Raw genomic sequence first — 27,517 nt, 5'->3', positions numbered from 1 at the left:
GGATACCCACTTAAAACGTGGCTGATGACAACTCTCAGAAACCCAAGAAATGAGGCCTAAGAACGCTACAATGAATGCCATATGACCACCAGATGTGTCATCGAACAAGCCATCGGCATGCTGAAGATGCTCTTCAGGTGCCTGGGCAAATCTGGAGGTGTCCTTCAGTACGCACCTGTAAGGCCTCCAGAATGTCGTGGTGTGCTACGCTCTGCACAACATTGCCCAGCAGCGAGGTGTGGACCTACAGGAGGACCAACATGCAGAGCATAGGGCCTCTTCAGAGGATTTGAGGAGGACGACGACGAAGGCAGAAGGTGATGCGGGCAATGCACCACCAGCGGCGCACATTGCTGCCCGGGATGCCCTGATGATTCACTTACGTTCCACCAGTGCACCCATCTAACAACCATATGCAAAAGCCAATTTAGCACCCACCCACACCCTGCAATGCTACTCACACAAAGCAGTCCATCCCTTTCATAGCCCCCCATTTGTTACTGTCATTTCATATCTTCCCATTCATCAGCAAACAACTGAAAAGGCCACTTGCCTGCCAGCAAACAAGGGCAAGACGGGAAAGTGGTGCAAAAGAATAATATTTATGTGCTTCAAATACACAACAGAAAATTAATGTGTAAAACACCCATGTGCATACTCTTGTGCAAATACAAATCTTTACTCTTCATTTTCCTAGTGCTTCTACATGGTTTCCACCCTGTGGCTTTAGCAGAGGTGGAGGCAGGCTGCTCAGTTCCCTGCTCTTGGCCGATGTCCTCTACGTTTTTGAAGCATGTGAGGGCTCCGCCAAAGACTGCTCCACCATCAGGACATGAGAGAGCATGTCAGGTGCTGACTGCGGGAGCAGCAACGGGTGAGAAGTGGAAGCACTTTGAGTGGAGTCCCCACTTCTATGTCCCCTTTCATTATCATCCCTCTCATGGCCGAGCTGCACTTCCCTGACAGTACTGTGCTGGAGAACACTGTGCTGCAGATCAGCGGGGCACTGAAAGAGCATAGCTAGGGTATTGTTCATCCTATTTAAGGTGGTATCCAGAGTGTGCAAGCCATTGTTGAAGGTCTGCATGCACTCATTCGATTGTTGCATTTGATGCGCCATGCAGTTGGCCACTCTATCCATGGAAGACGACATTGGCCCTGAATTTCCGATCGGAGACTTCCAGCGGGCGAATTCCTCCGATTGGAAAAAAAAAATCTACGAACCTACCTGCTGGTTCCATATATGCCGATCCTGGGCCTCTCCTGTTGGAAATGCGCAGAGGCCCATGTATCCCAGGAGTGCATGTGGTTCGCAAGCGCCCCTGGGATCGCGTGGGTCAGACGAACCGATCAAAGAAGAGAAATCCCCTTCATACTTTTGACAGTTCTGTACGCACGGAACTGTCAAAAGTATGAATGGGGATCACATTTAAAAACACAGTTTAAAAAAAAAAGCAAAAAAAATAAATTACATAATTAAAATTCAATTAAATTAAAAAAAAATAAACTTACTTATAAATTTAAAAATACTCCTCAAAAAGGTGAGTTGTCATTTAATTTTTCTATTTTTCAACACTCAAGCTGGTAAAAGCAGGTCTTACGCCTGCTTTTACCAGGCATAATAATTCTGTGGCCTTTGGGCAGAGGCACAACTCTCCACCCGCAGAGGCACTTTTCACGGGCAGGCGGATGACCTGTCAAGAGAATGAGTAAGTCCTGAAACCGGCACTTGCGAGGCCCCTACGGGTGCATCCACACCTCGTACGCACCCGTGGGGTCGGAAAATCTGCTGACCTCCTCGGCAACCTCCAACCACGCCTTCTTTGTCTCAACAGCAGGCTTTTTTCTCCCATTACTAAGGAACAGTATCTCCCTTCAGGTCCTCACAACCCTTTGCAGCACATCCAGGGAGGTAGCAGGGCGCAGTCTTTGCCCATCTCGACTCCATTCCAACACTTTTCTTTCTCCATGACAACTCCAACTGCTTTAACTTGCATGTTTGGAGTGTTCCTTTAAATATTGGAGTTGAGATCATGTCATGCATGTTGTCATCAAGCCCGCTGACGCTAATTGGACGGGAAACCCAGAAATCAGATGTTAATGAAGTGGCTGCAATAAAAAGCCACTGATAGACACGTTGCACATATTTCCGAGTTTCCCACATGCAATCAGGGTACCCCCCTCTCATTCTCAGCGCATCTGTGCATTAAAATCCAGCCCATTATGTTTCATAAATAATATTTTCAAGCTCCCAGTAGGAATAGAACCAGTTTTCCATAAACTATTCAGTGGTTATCCTTATATTGTTAAATCCTATTCCTGACTAGTCATCTAGTTTCTTTTGAATGGAGTCAATCAACAAACTACTTTTGATGTGATCTATTGTACAATCTCACTTGTGGCTTATTAATTCACTACTTCCTACTTTTATCCTCCAGTAATGTGATCTCAGTGAGCACTACTAAAACCGAGGCCACTACTTACCTCCACTGGACCCCATGATCAACCTCTGCTAGCTCACGGTCAAAACTAGATGCCTATTCAGCTCTCTATTTTCTACTGGACACCCCCCAAGCCCATTTATATTCTGCCCCTCAAACAGCTCCTGGACTCACTCATTCTCCACAACTGTCTCCAAACCAGGACACTGGTTTGCTGAAGCTCCAAGCTGATTCCACCCTGTGTATAAGTCAACTTCATCCCACCACAAGACCTCAGGCTTTAAACTTTGGACTCTCGTATTGTTTACTCCCTATCCTCAACTTACAACCAGGACATGTTTTTCCTAATCTTTGCGATGCCTGCATAACCTGAATGTGCCGTGTCCATTCACGTGTGCATTTTGGCTGCCGCTCCGGACCCAAACCCATTACGTCTATCTACCTTCTTTTGTTGTTCTCTTAACTCCTCTTGGTCCATTCTCTTCTATCTCTGCCCCTTCTGCCATTCAGTCGTGCCACCTTTTATTTATCCCCTCTCTGGTACTTTGCCCCCATAATCCCTACCCCAACACATCACTACTCCTCCACCTTACTGCACCCCCTGCCACATTCCCAGGCTTGAATCCCCCTTGGATAAGCCCACAGCTACCCTCTGCTTCTCTCAACAATTCTCTAGAAGGTCCATTGAGGTACCCTTACCAGCAGCAAACCCAATGTCCCAGCCTCCTGCTCGCTAACCTGCCTGCCCAGTGCCCCTGCTGCTGGGGACTAATTTTGTTACCTTCCTTCCCATACCGCTCCCACCATTGTCTCCTTGGACTTTGCCAGTGAATCAAGTGCCCCTTTCCACATTTTCCTCCAGAATGCCCATTCACTCGTGAACAAGGCCCTTGCTATCTGTGGTCTTATTGTGGGTGACTGCACTGACATAATGGCTTTAATGGAAACTTGGCTCATGGGTGGTGATACCTTGCACCTAACTGAAACCTTCCACCACTTGCCCCATGGCCAAACCACCGTTGTGGTAGTGTGGCACTCATCATCAAATGACATCTTGGTCTCTCCCTCTACTCCTCTGGTACCTTCTACTTTGAGCAACTCACCTTCTCCACGTCTCAACTCCCTTAAAAAAAAATTCTCAACCACCCATCCCCCAAGCCCCACTGTGTTTCTCACCAAGATATCCTCTTTCCTTTCCTCCGTCAGCCTCTATACTGAGTGACTCCTCACTCTCAATGATTTCAATATCCATTTCAGCTCACCTTGCCCCTTCTCCTCTGATTTCACTGCCTTCATTTCCTCCCTCAACCTCTCCCTCCATATAAAATATCCACCTCATTCACAGCCAACCTCTCGACCTTCCTATCCAAGGTGGTCGATCTACTCCCATTATCTTGATCACAGATAAGGCCACCTCCAACCAGTTCCGTGTATCCCTCACCACCCACAACACCTTCCAACCCACTTCCTTCTGCGTCCGTCCTGTAATGAACTCTCCCCAAACTCATTAACAACTGCACTTTCAAACTCCGTTATCTAGCCTTTGACCCTCCATTTGCCATGATATTTCTACAGTTGTTGATCTGCTGAACCACTTCCTCACCTTCCACCTTTGATGCCCTTATCCTCCTCTCATCCTCAGTCAGGTTGAACCAGACTGTCCGTAACCTTGATGTCCTATTTGACCCCCAGCTGAGCTTCCGAACCAATATTCCTCGACATTACAAAGATCGCCTATTTCCATCTCCGTAATATCGCCTGCCTCCGCCCCTGCGTCAGCCCAGCTGTTGCTAAGATGCTCCCCCATGTCTTTGTCACCTCCAGATTTGACTATTCCAATGCTCTCCTAGCTGGCCTCCTGTCCTCCATAAATTTCAGCTCAACCAAAACTCTGCTGCCTGTACCCTGTTCTTCACCAAGTCCTCATCATCCCTGTAATGCTGACCTACATTGGCTCCCAGTTCCCCAATGTCTCAAATTTAAAATTCTCATCCTTGAGTTTAAATATCTTTGTGACCTCGACACTCCTGACCACTGCAACTTTCTCCAGTCCTACAATCGTCTGAGATCTGTACGTTCCTTCCTCTTGTGCATCCTCCACTCCCTTTGCCTTCAGCCAGTTGTGTCAGCCGTGGCTCAGTTGGTAGCACTCTCGCCTCCGAGTCAGAAGGTTGTGGGTTCAAGTCCCACTCCAAAGATTTGAACACAAAAATCTAGGCCGACACTCCAGTGCAGTACTGAAGAAGTGCTGCACTCTCGGAGGTGCCGTCTTTCGGATGAGATATTAAACTGAGGCCCTGTCTGCTCTCTCGGGTGGACATAAAAGATCCTACAGCAGTATTTCGAAGAGGAGCAGGGGAGTTATCCCCAGCCAATATTTATCCCTCAATCAACATCACTAAAAAAAGATTATCTGGTCATTATCACATTGCTGTGGGAGCTTGCTGTGCGCAACTGGCTGCCGTGTTTCCTACATTACAACAATGACTTCACTTCAAAAAGTACTTAATTGGCTGTAAAGCACTTTGGAACGTCTGGTGGTCGTGAAAGGCGCTATATAAATGCAAGTCTTTCTTTCTTTCCTTACTTTGAGAATTTCCTCCCTAAACCTCTACACCTCCCTCTCCTCCTTTAAGACCCGATTGAAAACCCACCTCTTTGACCAAACGTTTAGTTACTCCTCCAAATATCTCCTGCTTTGGCTCATTGTCCATTTTTGTCTGATCCTGTGACATGCCTTGGGACATTCTTCTACATTAAAGGCACGTTATTATTCAGTTAAAGAGGGAAAAAAAACACAAAAGAATAATAGAAGAATTTCTGAGCTATGAATCCCTACTCGCCACTGAATTTTCTCTCCAGCCAAAAATCTAATTTTGGAAGTACTGTTTTCAATCTGTTCCCACCTCACGCCATTCCCAGCAAACTCTGTGGTACACTTTCTGCTTTTTGAAAATAATGTACAGTATGTAAATCCTTCCATAGCCTCGCCCCTCCCTATCTCTGTAACCTCCTCCAGCCCTACAACCCTCAAGAGATCTCCACGCTCCTCCAATTCTGGCCTCTTGCGCATCCGAGATTTTAATCGCGCCACTACTGGCGGCCGCGCCTTCAACTATTTGGCCCTAAGCTCTGGAATTCCTTCCCTGAACCTCTCCACCTTTCTATCTCTCCCGTTGCCTTTAAGACACTCCTTAAAACCAACTTTTTTGTTTAAGGTGATAGAGAACATGCAGTCTATGGCACATTGCACTCTGGGGAAGCCGGTCATGCAGGTGAAGCGTAGGGCTTTCGTCCTGGTTCGCTCCATCCATAGAAGGAGATGTAGATGTTCCTCCTGGCTGAGACAGTCTCGGTGACCTCCCTGATACATCGGTATACTGCAAACTGGGTGATGTGGCTTATGGCACCTGTTCAGCCTGAAAGGAGCCAGTGGCATAAAAGTTGAGGGCCACGGTGACCTTGACAGCCACAGGCAATGCTGCCCATGCCCTGGTTTGAGGCTGGAGCTTTTGCTGAAGGTGACATAGCTCAGCGACAGCCTTCTTGGTGAAGTGAAGGTGCCTTATATTTTGCTCCTGAGTAAAGTTGGTGTAACAGAAGTGCTCCTTGAATACCCACTGTGGGAATGGCCTCCTCCTCCTTCTGACAGCTGTTCCTGCTCGGTGGTATCTTCCTTGCTGCTCCCCCTCATCCTCCAGTCTTGAAGGTAGCCCTATAAAACCACTCATGACTACAGTCAAACTATTTGAAGCAGCCAACAACAGTGTAACACCAGCAAAATCTTTCTGTTTACACAAAGTGAACTTTCCAAAGTGATAGAGCAGACTAAAAAAAAAGTTAAACAACTGTAAGTACTGCATGATCCCTTTAAATATCACTGGTCAAGGGCCTTCCTGCTGGTTAGCACCATGTTGTGCTGTGCGAGTTCAGCACATGCTGAGTGAAGCGCTGGGGCATTCAAAAGTGGAAAAACGGGTCCTCCAAGAAGCGCAGGACACTATTATTCCATTTAAATGTTCCCAACACACGCTCCTGATGCCAGTGTAACTATCTTCACCAATACGGCAGGCGGTACACTTACAAGCGGACATATACGAGCGCTTCTTGCTCACCATATTGGGATCTTAGTAGGTGAGTTAGTCCCTGAAAAATGGGCGTTGTGCAGCTAAATTTCTTGGCCCTGGTGTTTAATCCGCGAACTATCTGGCACATAGCTACAAAAGCATCTTTTGAACTATCTTGCTATCTCCAATTACGTTTCAATTGTTCTCTTACTACTCTTAACATTTAGTATTAATATTTCCAACTTTCTGTTGGAAAGTTCTGTGATGGGTTATTATATTTATGATGTACATCATGCTAAATTGTATAAAAATGCTGAAGGGAAGACATTTCAGAAGCCCTGCTCTGCCACTGGTAATGCAGTAGGGCAGGACTCAACCACCCCCTGCATCTATCTTTCTTGCCCTGACCTTGTCCCAAATCGTGGAGAAGGGGTCACTGGCTCCCACTTCTGGGGAGCCAGTGGGGTTTCAGGTGCAGGCCAGTCTGGCCTAAGTGCTGGAAGGAAAACATTTCATTTGTTCTTTGGTCCTTCATTGTTGTGCTGTTCTCTAGGTAGCAATCATTTTCTCTTATATTGATTGCTGTTTAGATATGGCATTGCGGTGCCCAGTTATGGCACTAGTACGACAAGTATGCCTATTTCATGCCTCCAAATATGACGTCACGATGGAGGGGGTGCAAGCAGAAGAAACACCTGTGTCCTGTGCCCACTGTTGAAGTATATCAATGGGGCAAAAACTCGGTAGAAACAGATTCTGTCCTAAATTCCTCCCCTGCCCAGATTAGGCCAATTCCACAACAAGAAATGGCATAGAATTTCTAGATTCAAGTGTTTATGGCAAAATTAAATTACTGTCTTGAAACAGTTATATACATGTACTTTTAGTTTGCTAACATAATACCTTGAACGGTTGCAAGAACTACCACAATGTCTTACCTGCAGAATCATATCCTCGATACTTAAGTGGTTCAATATTAACTGTTTTTACAAATTTCCTAGTTTCATCGAGGTTTTGTAGAATGACTTCAACATAATTATAAGGAGCTCCTGGTGTATTGCACCATAGTTTATCCCTATAAATTATGAAAAACAATGCTAATTATAATTACATCTTTCCCTCTCTGTTTCATGTTTGTTGCTGCTCATCTTCTGAGCACTTATTCGCTAATCTGTAAACAGCATAATGTAATTAGAGCAGTAAAAACACTTAAATTATTAAGGTCCCAAAATCCCATACAGCTAATGATTGTGTAAAATGTACACAATCCTACAACAGAATTTCAAAGATATGTAAACTTAATTCTGTTTGACCACTAGTTCTGAATTACATAGAATATACTGCACAGAAACAGGCCATTTGTCCCAACCAGTGTTTATACTCCACACGAGTCGCCTCCCATTCCATCCACCTCCTCTCAGCCTTTCCGCACGTTTTTCTATTCCCTTTTCTCTCATGTACTCGTCGAGTTTCCTTTTGAAAGTATCCAAGCTATTTATTTCAACCACTTCCTGTGGTAGCAAGTGCCACATTCTAACCACTCTGAGAAAATAAATGTTTCCTTATTTCCCTAATGGATTTCAGTAACCATCTTGTATTTATGGCCCCTAGTTTTGGATTCTCCCACAAGTGGAAACATTCATTCCACATCTACCCTGTCCAGCCCATTCATAATTGTAAAGATCTCCATCAAGTCTCCTCCAAGTCTTCTCTTTCCCAACCTGTTCAATTTTTCCCAATAGCTGTAATCTCAGAGTTCTGGTACCATCCTTATAAATCATTTTTGCACCTTATCCAGTGCTTCCACATCCTTTTTATAGTATGGAGACATAACTGTGCACAGTACTCCAAGTGTGACTTGAATAGGGTCCTATACAAGTTTGACATAACTTAGCTACTTTTGAATTTTATACCCCTGGAAGCTGCTGCTTTTAATAATTTGTTCACCTGTATCCCTACGTTCCTTTGCTCTTCTACCCAGTTTCTTAGGCCTAGAAATTGGATTAGGCCAGAAAACAGGCGGTGTCACAGGCCAGCGCCATTTGCCTGCACCTGCTGAAAGTGGTCCAGGCAGCACGCAACATTCATGCTGCCTGCTCATTATAATGATTGGAGCGCTGATCTCAGCGCTAAACGCGCTCATTGGCTTAGCGCTCAACGGAGGGCCCAATATCAGATGCAGTCTAATGGCCAGTAATGTTTGGCCTAGGCTCTCTGCACTACTTAAAGGGGAGGCGGCTTGTTGCAGCAGCACCTCGTTGTCAGTCTGGATGAAGACATGGCTGAGCAACCAAGGGCGCCAACACAAAGGTTCTCGGATGCTGCACTGGAGGCCTTGGTCGTGGCCGTACAACGAAGGTGGGCTGTCCTGTTCCCGCAGGTTGGGTCGAATATCCTGTTTCTGTGTTGTATATTCTATGTAATGATGGAGTGAGCGTCTTATGACAACACTTCCATGGAAGTTTATAGGGCTACTATGGCAGCTCACACTGCTGGCATGGAAGCTCTGATAGCTGCTATTTTGGCTTTGGAGACCACTATTGAATGCGGCTTCCTGCAGAGCCCTAGATATGCTGAGGCACCGCTCAGGAGAGTGGTCGTGGCTACATGGAAGAGGCAACTGCTGCCATCACTCAGGTTGACAGCATGCCAGTTCCACCACAGAAACTCCGCCAGTGCCCTTGCTGGTGTGACTTCAGCCGGACTGCTGCAGCCTATGCCATGATGCTGCAATCTGCAGCCAGGCCCGCTTGGCCCAAAGCTACTTGAGGGCATCCTCCAAGGTCATCTGAAGTGTCCGCAATGAAAGCTCAGTGGCTGTCTAGCTCCCAAGCAGTAGCCACTAGGGAAGCAACTCGTAGGACCACCAGGATAGCAAAACAAGCACAGAAGACAGGCACGAATGGCTTGCACAAAGATGAAGTCATTTTTTTGTCAACACTGACATAACTTGTTTGATAAATTTGTTGTTTGAGCTGGGTTTGGTGTTGGTATTTGTCTTTGCAGGGAAGGGAGGGCAATGTTTGAAGTGTAGGAAAGCAATCAGATGGTGGTTGTAAGCAGAGTGGTAAGGATGTTGGTTAATGGGAGGGCTGATTTAGTTGAAGCGCTCCTCAATGAATTTGTCTCAGAGATTGAGCAGATGGGGGCTGTGGTGATCGTCGACTCTTCTCCCCCTCTTCCTGTACTTCTTGCTGCACAGGTGGTGGTAAGGTGATAATGGCGAGGTAGTGCAGTATGCAGCTGATGACAAACCTTGATAACCACTCAGCGGTGTACTACAAAGCTCCTCAGGAACAGTCCAAGCAGCATAAGCATTGCTTGAGCACGCAGAATGTTTGTTCAATAATGCTCCTTTTGGCAGCATGGCTCCCGTTGTAATAGTGCTCTGCAGCTCATTACTTTCAGAAGGGATATCCCTTGTCGCCCAACAGCCAGCCTGTAACTTGGCGGCCTGGTTTGATTAAAGGCGACAGAGGACATGTGCAGGATGGAAGAGTCATGACTGTTGCCGGGATAGTGGGCACAGACCTACATGATACGCTGCCTGTAGTCACAAACCACCTGTACGTTGAGGGAGTGAAATTCTTTTCAATAAATAAAGATGCCAGGCTGTGATATGGAGCAAGCAAACCAATCTGCGTGTAAGCAACGGCACCTTGCACCATGGGGAAGCCCGCCATGCATGCATAGGAACATAGAAGATAGGAGCAGGAGTAGGCCATTCGTCCCCTTGAGCCTGTTCCGCCATTTAATGAGATCATGGCTGATCATCCAAATTCAGTACCCTGTCCCTGCTTTCTCCCCATATCCCTTTAGCCTTAAGAAATATATCTAACTCCTTCTTGAATATATTTAATGAATTGGCCTCAACTGCCTTCTGTGGTAGAGAATTCCACAGGTTCACCACTCTCTGGGTGAAGAAATTCCTCCTCATTTCTGTCCTAAATGGCCTACCCCTTATCCTTAGACTGTGACCCCTGGTTCTGGACTCCCCCGCCATCAGGAACATCCTTCCTGCATCTAGTCTGTCTAGTTCTGTTAGAATTTTATAAGTTTCAATGAGATCCCCTCTCATTCTTCTAAACTCCAGCGAATATAAGCCCAATCGACCCAATCTCTCCTCATACGTCATTCCTGCCATCCCAGGTATCAGTCTGGTGAATCTTCGCTGCACTCCCTCCATGGCAAGAACATCCTTCCTTAGATAAGGCGACCAAAACTGCACACAATACTCCAGATGTGGTCTCACCAAGGCCCTGTACAACTGCAGCAAGACAGCCTTGCTCCTGTACTCGAATCCTCTCGCTATGTATGCCAACATACCATTTGCCTTCTTAACCGCCTGCTGCATCTGCATGCTTACCTTCAACGACTGGTGCACAAGGACGCCCAGGTCTCGTTGCACTTCCCCTTCTCCCAATCTATTGCCATTCAGATAATAATCTGCCTTCCTGTTTTTGCCACCAAAGTGGATAACCTCACATTTATCCACATTATACTGCATCTGCCATGCTGCTGCCCAATCACCCAACCTGTCCAAATCACACTGGAGTTTCTCGGCATCCTCCTCACAGCACACACGCCCACCCATACGAAACGTAGTGCTCTCTCGTTCTGCTTTGCTCTGTCAATAGGGAAGATGTGTTTTGCTCCTGGTGTAGAGAGCCTCAGTGACTTCCCTGAAACATCAGTATACTGCGAACTGTGAAATATTGCTGATATCAGCTGTTGCAGCCTGAAGAGAGTCATTGGCATAGAAGTTGCGTGCCACGGTGACCTTGACAGCAACAGGCAGTTCTGTCCATATCCTGGTGTGAGGCTAGAGTTGTGGCTGCAGCACGTGACATAGCTCAGTGGCACCCTCCTTGATGAAGCAAAGGCACCTCATACATTGCTCCTCAGTAAAACTGAAGTAGAAGTGCTCCCTGAAAACCCTCTGTGGATATGGCCTCCTGTTCAATGCCCTCCTCCTCCTCCTCCCACTTCCAGCAAATTCTCTTGCTCGATGGTGTCTTCTTTGCTGCTCCCCCTCATTCTCTACTCCCAAAGGCAGCCCTACCAGACCACCCATGTCTGCAGCCAAACTATTTGTGAACCAAAGAGCAACAGTGCAAATGCTGCAAAATCTCTCTGTGCAGATAGTGAACTTTCCAAAGTGATAGAACATAGCAAAAACAATTAGAAGTCAAGCAGTAGCCAGGAATACTAAACCAGAAACTAACCTGTAAGTACTGCACAATGCATTTAAATAGCACTGGTGAGGAGGCCTTTGAGCCGGTTAGTGCCAAAATGGGAACACCAATCATGCAAAAAGCGGAGGACCCTAATTTAAATATTACTTTCCACTTGCTGCTGGCGTGTGCTCCAGCTGCCAGCGCAACCTCCTCTACCAATATGGCGGATGGCACACTTCCAGCCAGATTGCACACAATACCTGCCTGCTATATTGGGGACTTAGCAGGCCCTTTAGCGCCAAAAAATGGGAGATACGTGGCTGGATTTCTAAGCCTTGGTTTTTGTACCTGTTCTCAACCCCATAATTGTTAGACTACATCTCATGCTAACTGGAGGTGATTTTCACTTTTTGTATTCTTTCTAAAAGGAGAAGATGGCCCGTGACACAAAATAAATTAGCCTTAAGAGCAGGGATCATTGCAGCTCCAGGGAAGTGAGATAGTAGAGGGAGTCAGAGTTCGGGAAGTCAGAGAGCAGGTGCCAGCTGCAAGTTTGTCAGGACATCTTTCCATTGCAGCCTACATTATTATCAGCAAATTAGATGATTAAAAGCCCATTGATCCTGAAAGAACATTAACTCACTCTTCAGCAGCCCATTCTAATCTTTCTTCCCCTTGCTCCTCTATGTGTGCCTCACAAACTGTCAGAAACAGAGAGACAAGAAGCAAGCAATTTGCATCCAGCCCTGTCAGCAGAGCAGGTGTCACAAGTCCTTCTTTCCCTCTCAAGCATTAGCCCACTTACATGCAGCCTGGGGGAATTAGAGAATGAAGTGGGGTGCACAAAGCATGAGTGGTCAGCGGAGCTGGGATCAGGTGAGGAGGCAGATACTGCTGATCTTAAAGTCAGGAGATGTCAGCTGTTGGTTGAGGATCCTAGGGACCTTGATCTCATGGGTCCAGCTTTTAAAGGAAACAAACATCAAATGTATGTGCAAATACTATGGCAAGTCTCCGAGCATGTGCAGTAAATGGTGGGCAACTAGGAGTCGATTACACTCATCGGTGGTTCCTTGATTCCTCTGTAGTGCAATCTATCCTGGAGCGTGTGGCAGTTTCACGCTGATATGCAACAGAGACATGCACAACAGTCTTAGCTTCTATCATGGATGCTCAGACTGCTGTGATTGAGGCCTTGGGTGCCAGGTTGGTAAAGCATGTTGGAAAGAAAGATTGGCTTTCATTAAGTGATAGTTATAGTAAAACTGTGCATGCAGACATTATTACTGGCAAGATTTAGAATTGGCTTTGATATGGTGGCTTGAATGGGAGCCAGGTGAGTTGATGTGCATATAGAAATGTCTGTAAATGATGGCACCTTTGTGGTGGGAAGAGAACAAATGTTTATGCAGTAGCCAGATGTGGTACTCAGGGGAAGGACTGCTGTAGGCCATTTAGCCCCTCGAGCCTGTTCCACCATTCAGTGATATCATGGCTGTTCTGTGACCTATCTCCATATATCCACTTTTGACCCATATCCCTTAATACCTTTGGTTAAAAGAAATCTTATCAATTTCAGATTTAAAATGAACAATTGCACCAGCAACAACTGCCGTTTGCAGAAGAGAGTTCCAAACTTCTACCACCGTGTAGAAGTGTTTCCTAACTTCACTCCTGAACGGGCTGGCTCTAATTTTTAGGCTATGTCCCCTGCCAGGCCTCCTCAAAGATGTCTCTTTTTAAGGCAAAGTTGTGCAGCATGCAGGTACCTGAACCGAGCCTTCAAAGTTCCAATTGTATGCTATATGGTGACTCTTCTGAAGACATTTACAGCACAGAAGGCCATTCAGTCCATCATGTCTGTGCCAGCACTTTGTTAGAGCAAGTCAAAACTAATCCCACTGCCCTGCTCTCTCCCCATTGCATTGTACTCAGCTGGTGTCTTGGGAAAGTGCACAGGCATCTTCAGCTGTGGCTGTAGATGGTGTTTTGATCTCCCAGAAGCCACACAGGGACTGTTTTTGTGGGTGAAAGTGTGTTAGCATGGTGAAATGCCTTAAAATGAATGATCATGGCAATTTCCAAGAATGCAAACATTCACTTGAGAAATATAGTGCTGCTGCTCGCAAAGCAGATGGTCATGCAGAAAGTGAAATCCTTTCCTGTTGACATAGGTTATGGCACTGATGGATGGTCATGTTATAATCTACAAATCCTCGCACATTGGGCAATCCTGCCATTGTGAAATTACAATGCCCTGTCATGTTGCTGCTGGTTGTCCATGGGGAAGTTAATCAACTGCCTTGACCTAGCAAACAATGCACCTGTAACTTGTTTTTTGTATATGTGCACAGCTGATTAGCTAATGTTAGTTTTTGGGATTTTTTTTTGTCCATTTTTTCCATTGAAAGCAATTGGAAACAAGAGTTGCTTTTAAATTATTGGGGGTTGATTGCCACACAGTGAGTTGGATTGGAGTAGTGAGTGGTGTGAATCGCACGTAAAATCGCAACGCAAATTCAAATTGGAGGGTATGACATGGTTGCCATTATTGAGACATGGCTGCAAGACGGTCAGGACTTTGAATTAAATATACCAGGTTATAGGTCTACAGGAAAGATAGGGAAAACGGCAGAGGGGGAGGAATAGCCTTAGTGATTAAGGATGAAATCACTTCAATGATAAGAGAAGATATAACGAGAGGTAAGCAGGCAATGCAGACATTATAGGTAAAATTAAGAAATAGGAAAGGATTTAAGACTGTAGTGGGAGTTGTGTATAGGCCCCCTGATAGCAGCTGTGAAGTGCTAGATTGTATAAATGCAGACATTAGACAAACATGTAGCAACGGCAGAGTGGTTTTAATGGGGGATTTTAACTTTCATATAGATTGGGGTAAGCAGACTAGCACCTGTCAAAAGGGTCATGAATTTCTTGCGTGTCCGGGATAGTTTTCTACAACAGTATGTCCGAGAGGCAACAAGGGGGAATGCCATATTAGATTTAGTAATGAGTAGCAAGCCAGATTTACTGAACAGCCTAACTGTGCGTGAACATTTATCCAATGACGATCATAACATGATCGAGTTCAACGTAGCATTTGAAAGGGAGCAACGCGAAACAGCTAAGTTTCTAGATTTGGGCAAAGCTGACTTCAGCGGGATGAGACAGATTGTCCACAGTAAACTGGGCAAATCTGTGAATGGGTAAAACGACAGATGATCAGTGGGAGATATTCAAAAAAGAATTTAAGGTGATACAGAACCAGTTTATACCCCCAAGGGGCAAGAGCTCTACTTGTCAAAAAAAACCAGCCATGGATGACTAAAGAGGTAAGGGACAACATAAAACTAAAAGAAAAAGCATACAAAAATACAAAAAATAGCACAGATCCTGGCAAATGGGAAAGATACAAAGAACAGCAAAGGGTCACAAAACAGATAGTAAGAGCTACAAAAAGGGAGTATGAAAGGAAACTTGCAAGAGATATCAAAAATCAACATTTTTTTTTTTACAATGACATTAGGAAAAAGAGGGTAGTCAGGAACAATGTTGGCCCCTTAAAAACTGAAAGCGGTGAGATTATCAATGATAAGGAAATGGTGGACATGTTGAATAATTACTTTGCGTCAGTATTTACAGTAGAGGAAGAGGATAGCATGCCAGAAATCCCAAGGTAACTAAATCAGGGACAGGGACTCAATAAAATCAATGTAAGTAAAATAACAGTAATGAAGAAAATAATGGCACTAAAGAGTGACAAATCCCCAGGACCAGATGGTTTCCATCCCAGGGATTAAAGGAGGTAGGCGAGTACATTGCAGATGCCCTAACTATAATCTTCCAAAGTTCTCTCGATTCAGGAACCATTCCTTTAGATTGGAAAATTACGCATGTCACTCTGCTATTTAAAAATGGTGAGAGAGGGAAACCAGGGAATTATCATTAAAATGTCATGAACAGGTACAGAAAACAATCAAAAAAGCTAATGGGATGCTGCCCTTTATATCTAGAGGACTAGAATACAAGAGGGTAGAAGTTATGCTGCAGCTATACAAAACCCTGGTTAGAACACACCTGGCGTACTGAGAGCACAGTTCTGGGAACCACACCTTAGGAAGGATGTATTGGCCTTGGAGGGAGTGCAGCGTCAGTTTACCACAATGATACCCCGACTTCAAGGGTTAAGTTACAAGGAGAGATTACACAAATTAGGGTTGTATTCCCTAGAATTTAGAAGGTTCAGAAACTATTTCCACTGGTTGGGGATTCTAGGACTAAGGGGGCATAGTCTAAAAATTAGAGCCAAACCTTTCAGGAGCGAAATTAGGAAACACTTCTACACACAAAGGGTGGTAGAATGTGGAAATCTTTTCCGCAAATGACAATTGATGCTAGATCAATTGTTTATTTTAAAATAGGCAATTGATAGCTTTCTGTTAACCAAAGGTATAAAGGGATATGGGCCAAAGGTCGCAATCAGCCATGATCTCATCGAATGGCAGAGCAGGCTTCAGGGGCTGAATGGCCTACTCCTGTTCCTGTGGGAGAAAAGCAGGTAAGGAAGAAGCAGTGCTTGGCTCGCTCACTTGACTCTGAGCTAACTTCACTGCATGTCTCACCAATCATCTTCTTATACGTTGCAAGAATGTCTTCTACAGGAGCAGGTGGCGCAGAGTCAAACAAGGCAGCTGGACCTGCACACAGGTACAGAAAATGATGTAATTCATACTTTTCTCGAGGAGGGTTTAAAGGTAACATCAGAAGACACAGACTAGATGATGGCCACAGCAGTAAAGAAGATAGAAATATCACTTATGACCCCTGTAGGGAAGTGGCACTGGCACAGAGTGCGAAATCTCTCGCCCCCAGAACTGTAGACCAATGCCTTAAGAAATTCAATGGCCTCACCAGGACAGGCAAGGTAACACACTAAACTTTGCTTCTTTGTCCACCCTCAGCACCAACACACACTTGTAGCAAAAAAATAAAAATAAATTTCATATAAAAGGGGTGAAATTGGCTCCAGACAGGCTGGAGTAAAAGGACTGCTGATTCACACCTCATGGTTAATACTAAAGAAAGACTGATCACTGTGGAAACCTGCATAACTGAGCCACAGTAAAGACATTGGATGGAGGTGGTGTCAATCACTTCTTGAGCAGAATTTAAGGAAGCCTATTGTTGGCAAGCAACCACCCCAAAGGTGTGGTCCCAATCAAGGGGATGATAAAAATCAACATGTGGAGGAAGAGCCATGTTGCTTCTTCCAGATTACTTCCTGCAGGGTTGTCCTGACCTTAAGAGAACATGTGCTATGAAACTACCCATGGGCATCGAGACCTCTACAAGGTCTCAACAAACCTCAAAGCCTGAGCCAACCCTATGTAAAACTTTCTTTTACAGGGTTAGTACCTCTTTGTTAACTATGGTGACGATGAAGTGGAAGGTGGGGGAAATGATGATGATGAAGAGGGAGATCAAATCAGACTCAAGCCCACACATGATTTCCTACACAGACCTCCTGCCCTATGTTCTATTGCCCGCACTCCATCCAACTCAAACCCTGCATCACTTGCTTCTTCACTCCCATGCACCAGCTGATATTTTCACGGGGTTGGAGGAAGGGGGCAATTAGATAGTGTTGAGGAAGGATGAGGTTATTCATAGAATTACGTAGAATGTACAGCACATAAACAGGCCATTTGGCCCAACTAGTCTATACCGGTTGTTTTTTTCCACGCGAGCCTCCTCCCACCCTACTTCATCTAACCCTTTCTTTTAGTATAACCTTCTATTCCTTTCTCACTCATGTATTTATCTAGCTTTCCTGTAAACGCATTTATGCTATTCGCCTCAAATGCTCCTTGTAGTGTCGAGTTCCACATTCTAACCACTCTCTGGGTAAAAGAAGTTTCTCCTGAATTCCCTATTGGATTTATTAGTGAATAGCTTATATCTACGGCCCCTAGTTTTGGTCTACCCCACAAGTGGAAACATCTTATGCCTACCCTATCAAACCCTTTCATAATCTTAAAAGCCCTCTACTTCATGTTGACTTATTCACGCACATGATTATTGGCATACTCAAGTAGAGGCAAAGAGGGCTAATGTGTTGTCACATTGTAGAAATGGTAGATTATTGAGGGAATGTCCCTTTATTTGAAAGTCAGGGAAAAGGAGGTAAAGCTGTCGTGTTCAAGGTAGACCCTGTTACACAGAACAAAAGACTTCAGCAATGAGATGTGTTGCAGCAGTCACTGAGGAGTCTTCTGAGTCCAGGTAATCGTGATGCTCTCCTCAATCATACCCATAGGGCTTGATTTTGCAATTGGGGGCGGGCTGGGACGTGTCAGGTGTTTTCGTGTCAGGACCCCGACTCCGATGTGAAGCGGGAAGAAAGTGCGATTTTGCCCTAATTGGACACTTGATTTCCAGCGTGTGGAAACCCCTGGAGAGGAGCCCCCACTTCCTTGTCTTTTCATACAGAAAGTCACCTCCAATGACGTCATCAATGCTGCTAGATTTAAGGCCTGCCAGCAGCCTTGCTTCTTCTGGAGACGTTAAACTTCATGCCCATTGTTGTTCATTCAGCAACTATGTCCAGCAGTAGGCCAAAATGTGCTCCAAGGTTCGATGAGGCCTCCCTCCAAGCTCTGGTGGAGGGAGCAAGATCAAATAAGGAGGTGCTCTTCCCTTCCTCGGAGGAAAAAGCCTCCCCTGCAGCTGTGTGGCTGCAAGTGGCTCAGGAGGTCAACTCAATCTCTATGTGCCGCAGAACCTGGCTGCAGTGCAGGAAGAGGTTTCATGACCTTCTCCGCACAGGAGAAGTGAGTATGACTTTCCCCATCACCCTCAATCTGATCTCCATTGCCTCTCCTCACCAGCACTCTGCTTTGCCAACCTCTTCCACCACATCCCACTTGACACTGACATCCCTGCACCCTTACCCATTCCCTCTCTCTATGGTCACATTCACTTAACTATTCGACCATACAGCCCTCACACTCCCCATCACTGTGATGCAATGACAACAACTTACAACACACATCTATGCTATGGATTCGCTACACTCACACTCCACTTGTGTCCCTCATTGCAGGAAGAGAGAACCCAAAATAAGAGGGAAAGAGCGAGGACAGGAGGAGGGCCACCCTCAGTAGCCCAGCTCACCACCTCGGAGGTGGCGGCCCTGGAAATCTCCGGTGTTGAGGACGATTTGAAAGGGGCGGGGGGGGGGGGGCGTGGGGAAGGACAGACGGGTGCATCACGGCAAGCTGGTGACAGAATAGTTTAGCATCTCTCTCATTGACATTGCATGAGTGACTGATGATTCTGATGCTTGAACAGATTGACTTATGATCATCTGCACAATTCAATGTGTATGCAACCGTTTGCGATCGACTCCTCCATTCACTCCACACTCGCAGCGACCCTCAAGACAAAACCTGCCAGAGACTCCTGCACCTGTTCCTGGAGTTCCAGCACCGCTCTCTTTCTGGATGGACCCGGAGGCACAGGGTCGACATGCAGCAGAGCCAAGCTGGCAGAGTCCTGCGCCCTCCGATGAGGACTCTCCACTGCTGTCCCTGTCTCCACCATCTGCTGATGCAACGTTACCTCACATCTCTAACTCTTACATTTACTCCCCCACAGGACCATCTACAGCCCCTGTCCCCACTGTCCAGGAGGAACAGCCTGAGCCTCAAGACTCCTCAGAGGAAGCTGCAACCTCTGAGGGCGCAGCGTCAGCAGAATTCAGCGCACCCAGCACCAGCGCAGATCCTCACACCTCGGTGAGACCTTCGGGACATAGAGTAGAGTTGTCACCTGGTGTATCGCAGCTCACAAGTGAGCATCAGCAGATGGTGGAGACAGGGACAGCAGTGGAGAGTCCTCGTCGGAGGGCGCAGGACTCTGCCAGCTCGGCTCTGCTGCATGTCGACCCTGTGCCTCCGGGTCCATCCAGGAGAGCGGTGCTGGAACTCCAGGAACAGGTGCAGGAGTCTCTGGCAGGTTTTGTCTTGAGGGTCGCTGCGAGTGTGGAGCGAATGGAGAAGTCCATCGCAAACATGAGCAGAGCCTTTGTGGAGGCATTGGCGCATGAACGCATCACCACAGAAAGGATGGCAACCTCCATGGAAAGGATGACTACAGCAGAGGAGAGGATGGCTACGGCCATGGAAGAGCTAAGTCACCAGAGTGTTGAAAACATGGTCATTGTTCAGAATAGACTGACATCTCTTGAGGAGCGATGGTCAGCTATTGAGCAAAGAATGCAGACCTTCATGGAAGTCCTCTGGAGTAGGACTTCCAGTGCAGAAACGGGTCCTCATGGCCCCCCTGAAGTGCAGCAAGGTGCTGTCAAGCCACTTGCTAGCTCTGAAGTGTGGCTGACCCATGAGAGGGATATTGGTGGCAGACAACAAGGAAGTGGGGGCTCCTCTCCAAGCACTCTCACGACCATGCCACTGCAAAGCCCTCAGTCAGAGCCCCACCAGAGTCCTCACCCAACTGAGATGAGCGTCTCAGCCCCTGCACAGCCGCAGGAGCAGCAGACTGTTGCCGAGCCCTCACAGGCTCGCAACCTCAGAGGACGCCCGTCAAAGGTGTTGAGACAGGGGCAGCAAGAAAGTGAGCCTCCACATCTGCTGAAGCCACAGGGGAAGCACCACGTAGGAGCACGCGTAAGAGGAAGATAAAGCACAAGTAGTCACAAGAGTAGTCACTTGGGTGTTCTGTTATATTGTTTTTTTGACAAGCCATCCTTGTAATGTTATGATAAACCAGATCTAATGGCAAACTGTTGAAGTTGTGGCCTGTGTCATCTCGCAAATGGGACTTCCACATTGAGGGCTTAGGGCGACTTGCAATTGTCAGCATGGTGGTCAGAATGATAGGAATCCGCAGGTTCTCGTCCATTGTCGATGCTCTGATAAGAAGGTGCGAGGCAAAAGTTTGATTGAGCAGGCTAAGCAAATCTGGCTAACATGAGTGCGTCCCTTGCATCCCGGGCAACAATGTGGTCGCGCGCTGGCGCCTTCTGGCCTGTACAGCTTCAGGTGGGTGAGCAGCAGCTTGGCGCTCCTATTGTTGTTGCTGCTGCTGTTGGCGCTGTTGTTGTTCATGGTTCTGCTGCTGCTGCTGCCGCCGCGGCTGGTCTTTGTCCGAATCAGATGTCCAGGAGGAAAGGAAATAAATGGTTCCCATGCTTCTGGTATATGCCTCAGTTGAGGAAGTGCTCAGTCAAGGTGGGGAGAGGGCTTTCCCAGGAGGTCACACTGGAAATGGGTGTCAGGCTCCAAACTTCCACAACAATGAGTATGCCTGCTAAAAGTTCCCCCAGACCTGCCACCGGCAAATGATCATTGGTGAAAACTCCTTTTTAATGGTGGAGCTGCAACTGTTAGTAAGCAATCCACTTGTGAGGCCGTCAGGATTAACTGGCGTGTTCCAGAGGAGATGTGCAAGACGGGGGAAATGTGATAAAATCAGAAAGGCCTCTCAAAATGGGACTTGAGGCAATTAACTGGTTGTTAAGGGCCTATCCTGCCTCCAAGAGGCGGGATGGAAAAGGGGTCTGAAACCCCAATTCTGGGAAAATTGCTCGGAGGCTGGCTGGAGGCAGGATCGGAGCCGCCCACCATTTTTTGCGATTTTAACACCTCACACACCTCCAATCCCGCCTCCTCAGGCCTGGCAAAATTGAGCCCATAGTCTCTGAGCAAGGTTAACAATTTAGTTCCAATTAATACACAATCAAGGTTACTTTTGTATTGTGGTTTTTGGACTCAAGTTTACAAATTAATTTTACTTACTACCTTTGAAGTTGACAGTTAAATATTATTTCCATTCCATGACATTCATTACATCGTCTGGACTAGATGACAACCCAGCTTCAGAGGTGACAATGCAGTATTCTAACTCACTGTGACACTCAGTATCTCTGCTCTACTTAAAATAATATTCTTTTGTCTCTAGGAAACTTACTTGCATTGATCAATAGCTGTTGCAAGAACCCTTTCCTTGTGTTCATGCAGCACAGCCTTCCAATCAATTCGGTAGTTACTCTTCACTTTGCTTGCAAAGGTAACTGCAAGCACTACTCCTGTTGGTGTGTCAAAAGACACAACTTTAAACATGGCGGCACCTCCATTTTCAAACAAATCTGGAAGAAAAATACCATAGGCATAAATTTTTAAGATTCCAACAGCAAAACACTGAATTGTTATATTTATCACCTCATGTTTAAGTAGAAAAACAAAGTAAGAACAAAATAATGGATGCGCAAAGATCAAAAACCACAACACAATAATCTACATATAGATTGGGCCAACCAAATTAGTAACAATACTATGGAGGAGGAATTCCTGGAGTGTTTACGGGATGGTTTCCTGGACCAATATGTCGAGGAACCAACCAGAGATCAGGCCATCTTAGACTGGGTATTATGTAACGAGAAAAGATTCATTAGCAATCTTGTTGTACGAGGCCCCTTCGGTCGGAGCGATCATAATATGATTGAATTTTTCATTAAGATGGAGAATGAAGTAGTTGACTCAGAGACAAGGGTCCTCAATTTAAATAAAGGAAACTACGATGGTCTGAGGAGCGAGTTGGGTAGGATTGATTGGGGAATGGCACTCAAAGGGTTGACGGTGGATAGGCAATGGCAAACATTCAAAGACCGAATGGATGAGCTACAGAATTTGTTCATCCCAGTTTGGCATAAAAATAAAACAAAAAAGGTGACTCAACCATGGCTAACAAGGGAAATTAGGGATAGCATAAGATCCAAGGAGAGGACATATAAATTGGCTAGAAAAAGCAATAATCCTGAGGATTGGGAGCAGTTTAGGAGTCAACAAAGGAGGACAAAGGGATTAATTAAGAAAGGGAAAATAGAATATGAGAGTAAGCTTGCAGAGAACATAAAAACTGACTGTAAAAGCTTTTATAGATATGTGAAGAGAAAAAGATTGGTGAAGTCAAGCGTAGGTCCCTTACAGTCAGAATCAGGGGAATTTATAATGGGAAACAAGGAAATGGCAGACCAACTAAATACATACTTTGGTTCTGTCTTCACAAAGGAGGACACAAATAACCTCCCAGAGATGCCAGGGAACATAGGGTCTAATGAGAGGAACTGAAAGAAATCAGTATTTGTAGGGAAATGGTGTTAGGAAAATTGATGGGACTGAAGGCCGATAAATCCACAGAAACCCCACAGTGCAGATAGAGGCCATTTCGGCCCATCGAGCCTGCACCGACACATATCCCACCCTATCTCCATAACCCCACAAATTTTAATCCCCCTAACACTAAGGGTCAATTTATCATAGCCAATCAACCTAACCTGCACATCTTTGGACTGTGGGAGGAAACCGGAGCACCCGGAGGAAACCCACGCAAACACGGGGAGAATGTGCAAACTCCACACAGTCACCCGAGGCCGGATTCGAACCCGGGTCCCTGGCGCTGTGAGGCAACAGTGCTAACCACTATGCCACCGTGCTATATCCCCAGGGCCTGATGGTCTACATCCCAGGGTATTTAAGGAAGTGGCCCTAGAGATAGTAGATGCATTGCTGGTCATCTTCCAGAACTCGATAGACTCTGGAACAGTACCCATGGATTGGAGGGTAGCTAATGTTACCCCACTATTCAAAAAAGGTGGTAGAGAAAAAGCAGGGCATCGGACCTGGGTGAGACTTGCAGCGCGAGGCGGAGCATATAACCGGCAGCGAGGCGCGAGGCCCGACCAGAGCATCGGACCTGGGTGAGACTTGCAGCGCGAGGCAGAGCATATAACCGGCAGCGAGGCGCGAGGCCCGACCAGAGCATCGGACCTGGGTGAGACTTGCAGCGCGAGGCGGAGCATATAACCGGCAGCGAGGCGCGAGGCCCGACCAGAGCATCGGACCTGGGTGAGACTTGCAGCGCGAGGCGGAGCATATAACCGGCAGCGAGGCGCGAGGCCCACCAACTCAGCATCAGGGGAGAGAGGTAAAAAGTAATCAAAGTGTGACGTCAGCAGGAAGCAGGTAAGTGATTGGTTGGTGAGTATTTCTCTCTTTTTTAAACTTTAACTCTGGTTTATAGTTTCTAAGGTCTCTCTGGTGTAGCGGGCACTGTTGGTAAACTATTTAATTGTAGTGTAATTAGTGGGATTGATTGATTTAATTTAAATTCAATTAATTAAAGGGTACATCATGGCAGGATAGCCCGGCCCTGTGATCTGCTCCTCCTGCGATATGTGGGAACTCAGGGACACTTCCAGTGTCCCTGACAACTACGTGTGCAGGAAGTGCACCCAGCTGCAGCTACTGACAGACTGCATTGCGGCGCTGGAGCTGCGATTGGATGCGTACTGGAGCGTTCACGATGCTCGGGACATCGTGAATAGCACGTTTAGGGAGTTGGACACACCACAGGTAGAGGTTGGACAGGAAGAAAGGGAACGGGTGACCAACAGGCAGAGTACTAGGCGCAGGCAGGTAGTGCAGGGGTCCCCTGTGGCCATCCCCCTCTCCAACAGATACACCACTTTGGGTACTGTTGGGGGGGATGGCTTATCAGAGGATGGCAGCAGCAGCCAACTTCCTGGCACCAGGGGTGGCTCTGCTGCACAGAATGGGAGGAAAAAGAGTGGTAGAGCTATAGTAATAGGGGATTCAATTGTAAGGGGAATAGATAGGCGTTTCTGCGGCTGCAAACGAGACTCCAGGATGGTGTGTTGCCTCCCTGGTGCAAGGGTCAAGGATGTCTCCGAGCGGCTGCAGAACATCTTGGAAGGGGAGGGTGAACAGCCAGTTGTCGTGGTGCATGTAGGCACCAACGATGTAGGTAAAAAGCGGGATGAGGTCCTAAAAGCAGAATATAGGGAGTTAGGAGGTAAATTAAAAAACAGGACCTCAAAGGTAGTAATCTCAGGATTGCTACCAGTGCCACGTGCTAGTCAGAGTAGAAATAGAAGGATACTTCAGATGAATACGTGGCTAGAGGAATGGTGCCAGGGGGAGGGATTCAAATTCCTGGGACATTGGAACCGGTTCTGGGGGAGGTGGGACCAGTTCAAACCGGACGGTCTGCACCTGGGCAGGGCTGGGACCGATGTCCTAGGGGGTTTGTTTGCTAGTGCTGTGGGGGAGGGTTTAAACTAAAATGGAAGGGGGTTGGGAACCTGAGCAGGGAGACAGAGGAAAGGGAAACACGGATAAAAGCAAAAGATAGGAAGGAGAAAAACAAAAGTGGCAGTCAGAGAAATCAAGGCCTAGAAATTCTGTCGCGCCACTTCTGGGGCGCTAAAGTCGGGCGGGCGCTAAAGTTAGCGCCCGCCGGAAAGTCTAGGCCACTTCGCCGAAATTCAGTAGATTTGGCCAAGGAGTTTGGGCGAGCGCTGAAACTGGCGTTGCACTCCTATCTTTAGGCGCTAAGCCGGCGGTGCGGACTGATAACGCCGAGGCCGGGTGCAGCGCAGGTGCGGTCATGTTTTGATTGACAGCAGACACCCTGACGCCGGCCAGCTCTTAAAGGGGGAAGGGTCGACTTTGTCTGCTGCCACGCCCTGGATAGTGGAGCCCTGCAGCTAGGCCTGAACACTGCTGGTGGACCCAAATAGCGCCTGAAGCCATGCAGAAGGCCCGTGAACGAGCGCAGCACTTCTCAGAGCATGCTTTGAGGGTGCTGCTTAAGGCTTTTGAAAAGAGAAGAGAGATCTTGTGCCCGGACAGTGGCAAGAAGGCTCCCAGGAGGCAGTACAGGAGAGCCTGGAGGGAAATCGCCCACAGGGTGTCATCCACCAGCGATGTCCCCAGGAGTGCGGACCAATGCCGCAAGAAGTACAACGACCTCACTCGGATGGTCAGGGTGAGTACCCTTTCCAGTGTCCTCCTCATCCTTGCATGTGCACCTCACATTATGGGCAAAGGGACCTCAAAGGCCTAATGGCCATCCCTCCTCCCGCAGCTATGGCACTGGCATGATCATCAATAGCACTTTCTGCACTTCACACACTGGCCAAGCTATTCGACCATGGGAGGCAGTGCACACAACAACAGGGCACCACACTGGCCATGCTATTCGACCATGGGAGGCAGTGCAGACAACAACAGGGCAACACACTGTACTTAGAGGCCGTCCTTTCTCTTGCAGGCCAAGAATATGAAGAGCCGGAATGTCACCGGGGGAGGCCGTGGCCAGTTCCAGGAGCTCAGTGACCTGGAGGAGCGCGTGGCTCGACTCATGCGTGGCCGGGTAGTTGGCCCCGTTGCTATTGGAGATGCCGACCCTGTGCTGGGCCCCAATGGTAAGGACATGACCGTTTGGACCTCTCTCGTTCCCCTTGCGCTTCAGATCTACATCCTTTGCCACTGTCCGACCAATGCGCATAATGCCACCACTCATGCCTCCCTCACTGATGCCCTGTCCTCACTCTAAAGCTACTCTTGTGCCTTCCTGCTTTCAGCTGGTGAGGAGGAGGTCCATGAAGCTGAGAGTGCCAGTCCCTCGGAAGAGGAGGACGACGAGGACCAAGAGGAAGGCGGCACATCGGGGGAACCCTCATCCGCGCCAGGGGATGGCAATGGAGGGGACACGTCTTGCCTGGAGGAGAGCCAGGGGGAAGTGTTGCAGGGGGGTGCAGCTCCTGGGCCCAGTGGCGTCCAGGCAGGCGGGAAGGGTCGGGCAGCACGGCTGCCTTCTCCCCAGAGGGGGGAAGTGTTGCAGGGGGGTGTAGCTCCTGGGCCCAGTGGCGTCCAGGAAGGGTCGGGCAGCACGGCTGCCTTCTCCCCAGAGGGGGGAAGTGTTGCAGGGAAGGGCAGTTGCTGGGCCCAGTGGTGTCCAGGCACGCAGGAAGGGTCGGGCAGCTCGGCGGCCTTCTCCCCAGATGGAGAGTCCGCCCTCCAGTCCGGAGACGGTCCTCGCCCAGGAGGTGCGCCTCCTTGATGAAATGTCCGCGGCCTCCGAGCGGCACCACAACGAGTTCATGGGGGTTGTGGGACAGTTGCCTCAGGCCATTGAGTCCCTGGCTCATAGTGTGGCCGCTTTCGGGGACTCACAGGCCAGGGGTGTCGAGCAACTCGCGGCAGCACAGGCCAGGGGTGTCGACCAACTCGCGGCAGCACAGGACGCGAGTCGCGAGTTCATGAGTGATGCCGTGCAAACACTGGCTGATCTGATGCGGGCACAGAACAGGGCAGTTCGGGCACTCACTTCTGCCACACTCGCTGTGTCACGGAAGCATCGACAGGGCACCCGCCGCCCTGCTGCAGCACAGCGGTCTGGCCTCCACCAGATTGCTGTGCTTGCTGCAGTGCCAGCCCGGCCGAGTGCCAATGTCTCTGGCGACCAGCGAGCGCCTGGTATCAGCCAGCTTACCCCCATTGCTGCAGCCGCCACTGCCACTCCCCCAGCCAAGGTGCGACGAGCTGCTGCAGAGACTGATGCTGCCCAGCCACAGCTGCAGCAGTCAGCAGCCGGACCCTCCAGGGCCGGAGCTCGTCTAGGCCGACCCCCAAGGGCATCTGCCGTTACGCATTGTGGCCCTCAGGAGCCTTCCCCCAGCCTTCCAACACCCACAGGGCCCAGGTTGAGGCGGAGCAACAGGTCGGGCAGGGGCCGGAGAAGCCTGCACAAGGACTCGCCCTCTCGGCACACCAAGTAGAGGGTGTCGGCAACTGTTTTTTTTATATGGGGGTGTTTGTGTTCTGGAGCGGGGGGGCTTATTTTGGAAAGGCCGAAGATGAAGGCCAATTGGATTGACAAGTTTTGTTATTCCTCCCCAGGTTGTGGGAGTGAGATATGTTTTTCACTGTTTTTTGGGGGTCTTGTC

The 27,517-nt window shown here is 47.8% G+C and overlaps 1 protein-coding gene across 1 annotated transcript in view; it reads right to left on the bottom strand.

Annotated features, from left to right (window-relative positions):
* The window catches only part of LOC147122140 (uncharacterized), a 366,564-nt gene that overhangs the window by 158,754 nt on the left and 180,293 nt on the right, over positions 1-27,517 (bottom strand). Inside the window, exons 12-13 of the mRNA XM_085982904.1 lie at positions 21,676-21,853; positions 7,447-7,583 (exon numbers count right to left, since the gene is read on the bottom strand). Coding sequence (XP_085839030.1) covers positions 7,447-7,583; positions 21,676-21,853 — 315 coding nt within the window. The remainder of the gene's footprint in view (positions 1-7,446; positions 7,584-21,675; positions 21,854-27,517) is intronic.

This window comes from Somniosus microcephalus, chromosome 3 (assembly GCF_052327205.1).
Source record: "Somniosus microcephalus isolate GS21.2 chromosome 3, FLI_Smic_1.0, whole genome shotgun sequence".
Taxonomy (NCBI): Eukaryota; Metazoa; Chordata; class Chondrichthyes; order Squaliformes; family Somniosidae; genus Somniosus; species Somniosus microcephalus.
Note: the sequence above shows the minus strand (reverse complement) of the source record. Positions and strands in the feature narration are given on the sequence as shown.